This window comes from Callospermophilus lateralis, unplaced genomic scaffold (genome assembly GCF_048772815.1).
Source record: "Callospermophilus lateralis isolate mCalLat2 unplaced genomic scaffold, mCalLat2.hap1 Scaffold_2121, whole genome shotgun sequence".
Taxonomy (NCBI): Eukaryota; Metazoa; Chordata; class Mammalia; order Rodentia; family Sciuridae; genus Callospermophilus; species Callospermophilus lateralis.
This window is the reverse complement of record NW_027513089.1, coordinates 179453-193540: the sequence shown is the minus strand read 5'-3', so window position 1 is coordinate 193540 and position 14088 is coordinate 179453. Positions and strand designations below refer to the sequence as shown.

Below are 14088 nucleotides of genomic sequence, written 5' to 3'. Positions count from 1 at the left end.
AAACAAAATAATATGTATATGTATATATGTATGGGTATATATATTATTTTTTGAAAAGGTAAATTTAAATAGTCTTGTGACAAGTATTTTCATTCTGTTTTTGATGACTTATCTATACAAAATATATGTTTATATCACTAGAATAATTCTTAAATTTATGTGGTTGTTGGTAAGGCATATGCCCAGAGACCTATTGTCTCTATTGATGTGTATGTAATAAAGCATTGTAAACTCCAAAATTATTAATGCAAAAGAAGAATACTGTTACCATAGCATGCCATTTAATTCTTATTACAATGTTTTTGAATGTTAATGGACTGCTTTTCCCATTTTATTGTTTCCATTTGAATTCTAGGCACATTCAAAGCAATAATCCACCCCCACAGCCCCCAGTTCCACCATTAGGTTATGTGTCAGGATCCTTGATTTCTGACTTGGAAACAGATGTTCCAGATGATGATGCTGATGATGAAGAGGAAGCTTTAGAAATCCCCAGGCCCCTGAGAGCACTAGACCAGACACCCGGATCCAGTATGGACAATATAGACAATTCTGTGACAGGTAATGGAACTGATTTAATATGAATAACTGACCTATTTGCAATATTGAAATGCATCAAAAATCAAGTACTTTCTTACTTTCTTATGTAAGATTTATTCCACTCCATCTATTTCTGTAACATTTTAAATATGTTAATGTTAAACACAAAATTCAAAAAGGATTTGGAAATACTTTTGCTTTGCTGCAAAAATGATAAGAAAATTCATGAATTTTAAAAAGCTTTAAAGACATGAAAGAAAACTCAATTATAGTCATGGCTTTAATGAAAAGTTCACTGTGCTAGGGAACCAAGTCTATTACATAAAAAAAAAAAAAGAAAAAAAAAACTTTTAGAAATGATATATTTTGTATATCAGGAGGAACATACAAAATGAATGCAATCTTAAAATGCTTCTTGATATTTCACACTGTAAAACCATTCACTGATGAAAATAAGCAAGTCTTCAGAAAAAGACTCTTCAGTTGCACAAGGTATTATTTTTAGAGTGGAAAATGCATAGTGAGATAAACCATGCATTTATGCATTTTATAGTGTAGAATCCAACAACTTCCCCTCTTCCAAGAAGTATATTTATTTTGACTTATTTACTCCTCTGGCTTCTGCTTGCCTTGTTCACCAAGTGAAAGACTTCAGTTGGTACCCTCCTCTGATGATTCCAGGACTGATGTGTAACCTATGTCCAACAATTTCAATTGGAAATTTTAAAATCTTAATATGTACACAATATATATGGTGAAAAGTAAAAATTCAGTATTTCTGTTCACATAGTTATACATTCTTTGATACACAGGCACACACACAAAAAATGCCTTTTACAAAATTATGAAGACCTAGCTACTCCATACTAAGCCTGGTCTTTGCATTTCTTTAGGATTTCTAAGGAAACTACACATATCTGTATTTTCCTGGATGACAACTTTCATCCTAGAAAGCATCTTATCACAGTCTTAATTTACTTTTAATCCAACAGTTTCCGAATTCCACAGACTTTGTGTTCCATATTAGTTCTGCAAACACAAATGGAAACTGGTTTAGTGCTGAGAAAACATGAGTGCCTTCACTTTTCCTGTACAGCCCTCTCTGCATGAGGAAGTGCATGATGCATGAGTCCACTATTCGGTTTTTCTTCTTGCTTGATGGATGGTCAGCTTGCCAGTCAAATTAAGATTTAAGAACTGCAGATATACTGGTGTGATTTGAAACCCAGATCCAACCCAGAGTGACAGAGCAAAAGTTAAAATCTTTGAATTCAGAGAGCTGACTTATTAGGGCACTATTATGTTAAGCCTCTTTGCCTGAATTTCTAGCATAATCTCCTTAAGGGTAAAATTCTGCATATTTTTGCATATTTCACTAATGATACTGAACTCTTTTTTTCCTTTAGGAATGCAGTAAAAATGTGCAATAATGATGAAAAAAAGTCAGCTATGCTGATGTAGTTCTTTTATTAAATACTATAATTAGAAAGATGATAAATGTATCTATAAATTGGGAGAACACCACTCTGCACTTTTACATACACACCTGTCAGGAACAAGTAAGGATGTCTAAAGTAGTCCACTGGTTAAGATGTCAAGTTTAAACATCTTAAGTAACCTGCATTTCTCCTGTTGGTAATATAATGTTAATTCCAAATGAAGCTCTTATTGCTAAGAAAAGAAAGTCTAAATTTCCCTACTTGAATTCACTGCTTAATTACTTCTGAATATAGAAACCTCAGGGTGTTTAGGCATGAATTCCACAATGCACTTATCCTATGAATAATACATCTCCTTAGCAGAAGTTGTACTTTACACTTAAGCAACTTAAGCACCTCCCCCATACACATTTTTTTGTCTTTCCATGCACCAATGACTTTGAGGAGAAAGTTTGATCAAAGATTTGATTTGCCTTCCAGGGTGTGTTGTGTGTCTATGTGTATGTGTGTAGGAAGTGTGAATGAGTATATGTAGGTATTAGTGTGGCCATAGGGGATGTGAGTATTAGTGTATGTACATATGTAGGGTGTAGAGTGCATGAGTATAAATGTGTGTGAGAACAAGGAAGATTGAAAGTGCATATACAGTGTGAGTGTGAATGGGGTGTGCACATCTATACAGGGTATGTGCATGTATTACACAGTTTTCAATTCTATACAGTTTGTGAACATGTGTGTAAAGTGTATGGTATACATGTGTGTATGAAAGACAAGGCACAATGTGTGTGGAATATGTGTGAGTCTATGTAGCGAGGGAATGTATTTGTGTGTGAGGGAGAGCAACTAGGATATACATGTAATTGTGTGTGTACACATGCCTGTACATATGCTCAGGTGGATGTTTATGTGGACCAAATGTAATCAAAACCAACGTGCTAATGAATATTGTTCTAATGATGTTCTTAGGTTTTGTTCAGCTATAAGGCTACTTTAATAGTGCTAATAGAGATAGGCCATAATACACATACTCCTTCAATGAGCTTTGGAGACTAGAGGACTCTGAACTTACCGTCAGTTTCTTAGAGTTCTAAACTCGCCTGTGGTGTAAATTAATCTTTACTTTCAACTGAAATTCCCTTATATTGTCATTTTCATGAAGCAAATGACCATTTTTATTAAATAGAACTAACAATTTCCATTCCTGGAGACTCTAAAGCCATCCAGAATGGATGTAACACTGGGTAACACAGTAACACTGGGTGGGCTGAAAGTCTTTATGTAAAATTTCAAATTTTACTTGGCTGAATTGTACTCCCAACTGCCAGCATAAGGAATACCAGCCACTAACAGTCTACAGAGCTTTATTCTGTAAAATATATATATATATATATATATATATATATATATATATATATATATATATATACATACATTAACTGCAAATATTTCCATAGCAAGTATGTAGTTTGTGAATGGCTACTTAAATCTTGAAATGATCATCAAGAATGAAAAAGAACAAAAAGAAATGAAAATATCAATAATTCCACATCCCATGATCTTAGTAATGGTAATATGTATTTGCAAGTCTCCTGTTTCATGTATTTATTCCCTAAACAAACATTTATTTTAAGCCCATGACTTCTAGTCATTTGAATAAACATTTAGATTTAATAATAGCAACAACCAAACAGCAATAATAATAATAAAGTAGAAAACCTAGCTCCTAGTCAATGCATGATACCCTTCTAAGCAGTGGCTTGTTTTTTCCTATGGCTGGCTGAGCTAAGAATGGATTTAAATGTTAGAGTTTGTAAAGAAACAAGATGTAAGTATGAAATCAGAACTAAAGAATGCATGACAGAACTATAGAATGGAGAAGCCTAAATTATTTGGTTTCTTACATTTGTAGAAAGAACTCCCTGCCCTGATGTAAAGTTTTACCATCTACTAACTCATTTAATCCTCATAACCTCATTATTATTGTTGTTGTTCTCATTTTATAGCTAAAGAAATTGAGTCACAGAAGGATTTACATCCTTTTTGAAGGTTATCTACCAGATAAGTGGCAGAAGAATGAACAAAATCAATCAGTTTTACTTTAAAGATAAATTACTATGATCTCTGCCCTGGAAATGCCCAGTTCATTCTAATCCTCAGAATTAGCATATTGAAGAGGAAAATAATGTTCTGGTTTTTTTTACTTCTCTCTCTCTCTCTCTCTGTGTGTGTGTGTGTGTGTGTGTGTGTGTGTGTGTGTGTGTGTGTGTTGAAAGGAATAAGTATGTATTTATAAAAATAAAATATGCATTTTATCGCTGGAAACGTTAATCCTTTCCCACAATGTGCTTAATTTTGATAAAAATATTGAATTTGATATGACTTTTATTATTTATTCTTCTCATATTTATCTCTGTGTGCAGTTACCTTTTTCTAATAAAATTAAAATCCATTAGCTCTTTTGGAAGGAATATTATTTTTATAATTTTTATTTTAATTTGTGCTTAATACTATTTGGTTGTAATAATGTACATTTTTTTAAGTTTCATACCATCACACTGCATTTGGGACTAAGCAATGTCTATGCAACATTGTCTTGGGAAATATGGACCGTTTCTTCCTCAATGTTCAACTTGTCAGCTTTGCTCTCTGAGTACCAGGGAGGGGCAAGATTTCAAGATTTCTTTCTCTAACTTCCAAAATGTGGTGGGAGTCAAGGATAAGTGTTTCCTGAATTTAATGACACCACCATGAAAACAAACCAAGGCAAGAGGAGAGTGGGAGAGGACAATGTCCTGAACATGTAGTCAAGATTCTAACTGCCTCACTGATTACAAAAAGACCCAGATTGAGTGTTGTAAAGTGAAACGAATAAAATTTTCCTTGCCTGTTGGATCCCACATGAACACTACAGCTGAAAGGAAATTGTGGCCCTGTATTTTCCACTTTATATCTTTGGAGGTTTTTACTGGAACTCCCATACCAGAAGAGTATGAAAGTAATAAAACCAGACATCCTCACCATCTGACCTGAGCACACAGCTTTTGGGTCCTTGGACTCGGGAAAGTTTGATCTGACAGATGGTGAAGCCTAATGGCCTAACAATTTCTCTCCCTCACACACAAATACACTCACTCCCTACTCAGACTCACACACACTCCACACACTTGCCACACTTTGCTTCTGCTACAAAAGCATAATAATTGAGTATTAAGGCAAATTCCAGGAATAATGCTAAAATTAAGGAAATCATTATCTGATGTCTTTAAAAAGAAATTAAATATATACTTTGGAATTTAATGGATAAGAAAAGTGCATATTTTATGCACAATATTTTGAGATGAGTTAACAAGTATTATATGAACCAAGGGAAGTGATTTTTTAATTGCTTATTTTGCTTTTCCTATATGACACATTTCTCTCCCTTCCTCCCTCCCTCTCTCCCACTCCCTCCCACCTTCCCCCATGCCTTTCTCTCTCTGGAATATAGGTGGGACTATTGTATATTCAGACATTTGAGTGTAAAAAGAATTTCCAGAGACTTGAAATATTTCTCTGCCTCTAAACAGAAGTCAATATTTGGATTGATTTGATCAAAGACATTTAGAGTTGAAGATTTTACTTAGCAGGTAGTTAGGCAATGAGAACTTCATAGAAAAAATTTCAGAATTAAATATTGGCTCAAAAAATGGGGGAACATTAGTTTTTGTATCTCATAAAAATGGTAATGCAACAATTATCAGGGTCATATTAGAAAGCACAGACTTTACTCTAGCTTAATGGATCTAAGGATAAGCATTTATCAGCAAGGAAGGATTTAGCATATAACGACATGTAAATGAATTGATGACTGATCATAAATTAATTTTAGTGCTGAAGATGTAATAGAGACACAGCAAGATGCCACTTTATCATGGTATTTTAAGTTCAGTAACATTTGAGCAACAACTTAATGTCCTGTGTGCATTTTTTCTTTAACAACTTGAATACATTTGAGATATTTTTTGACCTTTCAGTAATTTTAAAGCTGAGAAATTTGGAAAGATTGAGAACATAAACACAAATAAATTTCTCTATAGGACATAAATTCATTTTTCATTAAGTGTTTAAGTATGTATTGATTATGTTTGGGGCTATAATGTGTCAAATGAATACAAATCTCATATAATTTGTAAGAATCTCTGGCTGAACTCCTTTTACCTGGTGTTCACTTTTATTTTCATGTTTATGCTTACATTTACAAAAAAAAACTGTTACCACTAAATGACTTCCTTTTTAATTGATGAGTTACTCTTTTTTGTTTTCTTTCAATTACTGTCTTTTTTCCTCCCCCTTTTGTCTTCCTCCTCAAGGATTTCTACCCTTCTCCTCCTTCTTTCCCTCCTCTCTTTAATAATTGTTTGCCTGAATCTTCAGATCATTCTTGATGTTCAAATCAAAAGTAAGAGGAAAAATTGTAATGACTGAGAGGTAAAATCAATAAATGTTAAAAATTTTAACGATTTTATGGTAGGAACTTTAACATATGTTATAGACCTTTTTGTTCATACAATATAACTAAACTGCTTTAAAATTGTCCTACGAAGGTACTATTTCTATGTATCTCATCCCCAATTCAGAGGAAAGTTGAAGACTTACCAGAAAGGCAGAGTAATGAAGGAAAAGGAAATATCGATTTCTTTCTGTTTATATTGGTTGCAATCTATTGAAGCAACTAACTTAACTTCTCTCTTTCACTTGGGATCATTAGTGTTCTCATTGCCTAATATGGCCAAATAGCTATAGTATATTTGTCTTTAACTCTAAAGTCATCTGTCTAGTCGCTTTGCTCTTATTGGAAGTACAAGTAAAAGAATAGCTAATGTTGTCTCTTTATCAACCAATACCCACTTGATGTCCTGCCTTCCAGGCCACTCTCTCTTCCCAGAGAAGGGAGTCGGTGAGCATCAGGAAAAGCTTCATGAACAAATGAAAAATAAATTCATTTTTAAATGAATTTAAATATGTTTAAATATTTCTTGATTATGTTTGAGGCCATATTGTGTCAAATTAAAGCTTGAAAGATTGAGAGAAATCAGAGCAAACACAAAAGTAGGAAAGTTGCTGATCTGTTTAGGGTAAGGCAGATGCATGTATGGAAATCCTCTTGTGTGGGACTCACTTTCACAGGGTGATAACAGTTTATTTGGGGGGAAAGTTGGGAAGTCTTACAAGATGGGATTTCTTTGGTAACATTGCTGTGATGGGAGATTTTTTTCTAAATTTTGCAGATTCAGAAACTAAATTTGTCAATATTCTAGATCCTCAGAGTAGAACCACACAGCAGGCAGAGTAGACTCAATTTCTTGGCTGATCATAGTGGATAGAAGTGGAATAAGAAAATTTTAAAAGAATAACAACAAAAATAAGAGCTTGGGCTAAGTGCATTGGGATGGGTGAATCTCAATAGAGATGTCACATATACACACACAAATAAATTGCCACTTGCCACTTAATGATATTTAGCATCTTCATTGGAAGACAATATTGCTTAACCTTGATATTCAAAAATATCAAAGCCTAACCAAGATGTACATCATATGAACTTTATTATATAATATATATCCTAATTTATATAATAAAAATTATATAGTACAATTTTTACTTTCTTACTTGAAGACGTTATTGCTTTTCCCATGGTTCCAAAGTAATCAACAAATATTCACTAATTTGTTTAATAAATTTTCTGAGGATGCTTGTAAGAACATTCTTTTTGCAACTAAAGAAAGGTCATTGCTAAGAAATTGTACATCAAATATAATCACTCAAAGAATTTACAGTGAATAAAAAAACAATAAATGCATTTAATTCCATATGCCCACTGTTCATTGAATTCCTACTGTTCAGTGACCCTGTACAAGAAATACTGAAGTGAAGAAGAGATAGTTCTTAATGTCAAGAGTTTTATTTCCTGGAACAGAAAAAATACATACAATATACAAAATATAGGGAGACAGGTGATAGACTACTGCATGCACAATGTTTCACAACAAAGGAGGGAGTCACCCTAACAGAATGTTGAAGGTAGAACCCAGGGGATAAAGATGGTATTTTATTTGAACTTTAAAGTTTGGCAGTGATTATTAGATTTGGTGCAATACAGAGTATTGTCAAGAAATGGGAAGTGATGTGTGGGTGAGAGAGTGAGATTACACTAGTTGTGGGACAGAATGGGCTGCAAAGGTAGGCTGGCTTAATATTGGGGGGAGGTCTCAGATTCCTAATTTTTTATGTGCATTGGTGTTATAGGTAAGACTTTAAACGGAGGAACAAAGTATAAGATTGATGCTTTGAAAAGATAATGTAGATAACAATGAGGAAAGATAGAAGGGACTAGAAGGAAATCCGCTAAAAGGAGTGTCAGGATGAATTAGAATAACAATAAGGAGATGCTTGTTTGGAGAGTGAGCACAGACATTTAGAAAAACAGAAATAACATGGAAGGGTTTGGAACTGAGCTTTTGAATGTTTTAAAACTATTCCCAGTTCTCGACTTTCATTTTCTTTTGTGACCCCTTGCTGAAACACTTTGATTTCTTCTTATCTCCTGTAGCATTATATTCCAAGACCCACTGCATCATTTCTTCTTTCATTTTGGGCTGTTGATCCTTGACTTGTGATTATTAACCTAGAAATGAATCTCTCAGAGGAGGCTCAGTTGCTGGTGTTATCTCAGGTTCCTTGCAGTGGTCTGTGTCAAGGGAATTTGTTTGGAAAGTAAAAAGTATATCTTTGTGCTTTTGGCAAATAGAATCAAGACTCTATCTTTCTCTGCTACACTTAACACCCTTTTAACTTCCAGATCATTCTAACCCTTTCAGTTTCAGTTTTCTCTGTCTTGAGAATGCATGCATCCGTGTTATTGTACCATGACAGCCTGAATTCTAAATTAACTTTTTGTAAGTCCTTTTTTGTCCCTCTTCTAACAAAAGCAGAAGATAGGGTAAACAATACTTGATAATTTATTTTGTCATGAATTAATGGTACACCAACTTAAATATGTACTGCAATTTTAATTTTATTACATAATGAGTTAAGTTCCCAGTGTGCTTTTATCTAATATGTGTGTATGTATATGCATAAAATACTAAGTGACTTTCTAGAAAGAAAAAAAGTTGTCAATATCTTCAAAGTGTATTTTCTTTAAATATAAAGTTGCATTTTTTTTACTCTACTGCCATAGTTCATTTTGAAAAAGAAAATTGATAGAAATGCTGATAATAGTCTCCATAAAGGCTAATTTCATAAGTATCAGTGTTAAAGAGAAAATTAGAGTTCTTCAAATATTAAAAATCAAAGAAAGCATAAGAAATATTGAAATTAATAGCACTTTTGCAAACTAACATTTTCCTCATGTTCTATGTTTAGTTGATTTGATGTCATCTATACATTTTAGTTGATGTATTTTGTTATTTAAACAGTAATTAACTGTTCACCTTAAAATCTTAAAATAATTCCAGATCTTCTATGAAATACAACTGTACGTACAAGGTCCGGCATTCAAGTTTTTATGCAGATTACCATTGCCCTCTGAAGTAACTTCAAATTATACCCATACTATTTATTCAAGCAAGTCACCGATCAGTTTAAATTAACCATAATTTGTTTCAATAAAAGTGATCCTCCCTGACTTGTAGAAAATACACATAGCAGTTCTTGCTTGGAAAAATGATCATGTAACAATTTAAACAATGTAAGAAATGAACCACTTGGAACATGTCTTGCACATGTGCTTCAAACAAATACCGATTTTACACAAGCTTCTTTCATTTGTACTAAGTGTGTTTAAAACACGGATAATGTTTAGCTAAGGAATCCATGATGAAACTTCAAAGTGGCAAGGAGTCGAGGCAGTGTACTTGCTCATTCGTATAGTGTTTGCAAGCACATGAGATATGCAATATATACAAACTCACTAGACAACTACATTTGTTTTTAGGTTCAATGGTAAATGGATGGGACTCTGCATCTGATGAGGATTGTAACTTTTCTAGTCATAGATCTAGTGTAGGTAGCTCCTCAGATGGTTCCATATTTGCCAGTGGCAGTTTTGCACAAGCACTGGTGGCAGCAGCAGATAAAGCTGGTTTTAGGCTGGATGGAACGAGCCTTACAAGAACAGGTTTGTAGACTCCAAAGTCAACACTCTTTGCATGAGAGAATCTTGTCCTTGGGACACTTACCTTTTTTCTCCTCTTCTTTCTCAGCAAGTCTGACTGCAGGGCTCTCTGTAATATGCATGAACATTTGGGATGCTCTGTTGTCTGAACTCTGACCTGATGCAAGTTTTGTAGAGCCAAAAATAGGCTCCAACTTACTACCTTCTATCCTTAATATCCCTTTCTCTTCACGGTTCTGCTGATTAATTGGAATATACTTCCTTTCTATATTACGGCAAATCAGCAACTCAGATTGCCATTAAATTTTCAATAACTCACACTTTGCAAAATCTGCACACATTAATAATGAACCTAGTGATTAAAATTATTCAGCTTTTATCTCCATTACTTTCCTTTGCCCCGTCTCTTTCTACAAATGCAGTTTCTGGGAAACCTTCCTCAGCATGGGGTGAATAGGTGTAAGGCTTTCAGTCTAACAGTTCAAATGGCTGAGGGTCTTATTGTTTGGCTAAGATTTTAATACAATATTTTATTATATGTTTTAAAGGATGCTAATTAAAGATACACCTACTGCATTTGCAAGTTGAATAAAATGATGACTACGTGTATATTGTACATTAGAGAATTTAATATTGATTTCTGAGAGTAATAAGTAATAATATAAAGGACCAATTATGTCATTTTCACATGCTGCTCATTCCACAAACAGAAATGCAGTCTTAATTCTAAAAATAGATTAGCAGTTTGTAATCATTTGTTTTTCTGGGAAAAAAAAACAACAATTTGGCATGATTATGCTCTAATATTTGTTTATGTACTTCTTAACTTCACATTTAGGATGGTAATATATGAATTAAACTGAGCTCTCTTACAAAACTAATGAAATATCAAATGCATTTTTAAATCTTTGTAGTGTTCAAATATTAAATAAAAGTGATATGCTCTTGATATTTATTAAACTCTCAGGTTAGAAAAGTGAGCCTTGGAAATTGTCTTGAATTATATCATCAATGTTTATTTTGAGCACGTATTAGATATCTTCAAGCAAAATAAAATGATTTCTCAAGCATTGCAGAGGTTTATTTTCATATAGCATCCAATCTAAAATATGTTGTAATATAACTGTTATTTGAATTTTCTTGCTTTATAAAGCATAAGTCAAAAACTTTATGTTGCCTGAGTGCTTTTTGTGGCATTAGCTGTAAGCAGAACAGTGAGAAAGTGCAAGGAAACTAATAAATTAGACAGAATAAAACTAATTTATTAGTTTCCTTGCATGTATTGCATGTGTGCTAATAGCTAATAAAACATTAAGCAACATCATGTAACATTGACTTAGGAAAATGAAACTATGTAGGATAAGTTTGTATGAAATGAAAACATGACAAGAGAATAAATATATGAACATAAACCATCCTTCTCTTACTATAATAAACAGTATTAAAAGACGTTTTTGAAAATGTATTAGGTAACCTTTTCCCAGAATAAATTTCACTTCTTTTGTACTAAACCACAAGAAAGGGAAATAGTACAATTCATTCGTCCATAAGAATTTGAAGTCTGCTCAGATACAGTTATCACAAAATACCTACTTCACTTTGGATATACAAGGTGATTTTAACCTGCTATCCTCTACACTGATGTTATTGAGTTTCCACTAAGAGATAGAGTTCATTTTGTTTGCATATAAGTGGTAAAGTCAATTTAGCATGTGTACCTGAGCAGACTTTTCAAATAAAACTACAAGGCATTTTTTACTGTGCTCAGATTTTTTAAAATTTCAGGGGTGAAAATGAAACAGTGTGCAATTCATTTAAGAAATAACCTCTTGAATTTTGAGAAATAATGTTTCATGAATTTGCATATAACTATAAAATTATCACTAAGATTTTCAAGGTAATATAAAAACTAATCAAGCAGTATGAAGCTTTGGATTGGTGGATTTGTTTTATGTTCAATTGTTTGAAATATTTTTGTGGGTGGGATGTTCTTAGCTTATAAAAATTGAACACATTATATGTAGCAGGGCATATATTTATTTTTATAGGTGCACCAATATTTGGTATCTTCCAATGGCGTCTCTAGGTAGGTTCACAGACTTAGCCTTAGGAAGAGCAGAAAATACAAGACATTATCAGTGCATTACAATGACCTTCCCTATACCCCACTCCCTTTGTTTTCTTTCTAGGAAAAGCCTTTACCTCCTCTCAAAGACCTCGACCCACCAGCCCATTTTCTACTGATAGTAACACGAGCACAGCCCTGAATCAAAGTCAGAGGCCCAGGCCCACCAACAAACACAAGGGAGGGCGAATGGACCAACAGCCAGCACTGCCTCACCGAAGGGAAGAAATAACAGATGGTAGGCTGATTTCTGTTCCTCTTCTTTCCTCAATGAAGAGATGCATTCTACTTGGTCATTAACTCAGATTAAAATATCTATGGTAGATTAGGCATTGCCTCATTACATACAAGGCAGGAACCTGGCAAAATGGTCTTGCTTACGTGAAACACCCTCTCTCTCAACAATCTGGAATTATGTCTTTATGATTAATCCCCAAGAAAGAGAAGCTGTACCACTCTTAACTGTTGATTTTTCTACCCTTCTGAAATTTTTCTTTATTGTATTTTAGCAAACATTCCACTTAAAGGTTAGGAAAAAAAACATAAGCAGCATGTGCACATGTCATAGTATCAAAACATTTATGATATGAAATTATAATCTCTTTCACTCTTGGAAAAGAACTTGAAATGGTTTAGTAATTTTTTAGTTTCGTGAATTTCAGAGCTTAAAACATGCTAGCGGTTATGTAGTTGAAGAGTGTCTACTTGGGCTGCTATAACAGATAATCATAACTGTATAAACAGCAGAAAGTTTCTCAACAACAAATATTTATTTCTCATGGATCTCTGGGCTAATATTAGTGGAAGTACAAAGATCAAGGCACTTACTGATTTGGAATCTTTTGAAGGCTCACACTCTGGTTTACAGATGGTAAATTTTTATTAATTCTCACATGATGGAACAGACCTCTCTGGGGTGTGATTAATAAGGGCACTAATCCCATTCATGTGAACTTTACCTTTATGACCTCATGAAGCCCTCATATTCCAATACCCTCACCTGGGGTTAGGATTTCAACAGATGAATTTTAGGGATATACAGTCATTTGGACCATAACAAAGGGCTAGTATATATATATATATATATATATATATATATATATATATTTTTTTTTTCTATTGAAATTCAGAGAGTAAATATTTGGAGTTTTTTTTAGCATGTGGCCTGTGCCACAAGTACTCTGCACTGCCATTATTGCATGGGTAGAGCTATAGTAAATGAAAATATGGGTGCGACTAATATCTAATAAATTGTTATGATATAATAGTGGAAGAATTTGGCCTATAGGTCATAGTTTGCCAACGTATGTCAATTAATTGAATAGCCAATCTTTGAATATTTGCTTAAATAGTTAGTTTCAGAAAATATTTTTACTGGAAGTTATCCATGGTCAATAATGAGTATTTCAACTGCTCTCAGAGCATAGTCTATTTCCCACATTTTCCACTTAATTATTATATCTTTTAAAGTCTGAATAAATATATTCATCATGAAACTTTATTCTAAGCATAAGCACATATGAAGTATATTTAAGGATATATAATTATATTTAAAGTGCCTAGTATGCAGTGAGACTCAAAAATGAGTTTCTTCCCTCTTCTCAACCTTATCTTTCATAAGCATACAAACTTTATCTGAGATTGTCCAACTAAACACTAGGATTAACCTAGCCATGCTGAATGTTTGAAACATTTGGGGATATGTTCAAATAAACCATGGAGACATTCATGATTATTCTGAGGTATAATCCTATTATAGGAAGTTTTGAAGCTCCATGGGTTAAAATTAATGGACATCCACCTTTGAGAAGCTATGACCTAGTCCTTAG

The 14088-nt window shown here is 33.4% G+C and overlaps 1 protein-coding gene across 1 annotated transcript in view; it reads left to right on the top strand.

Moving 5' to 3' along the window:
- Positions 1 to 14088, top strand: part of LOC143390359 (roundabout homolog 2-like) — a 101016-nt gene that overhangs the window by 60760 nt on the left and 26168 nt on the right. Inside the window, 2 exon segments of the mRNA XM_077108222.1 lie at positions 356 to 561; positions 12324 to 12497. Coding sequence (XP_076964337.1) covers positions 356 to 561; positions 12324 to 12497 — 380 coding nt within the window.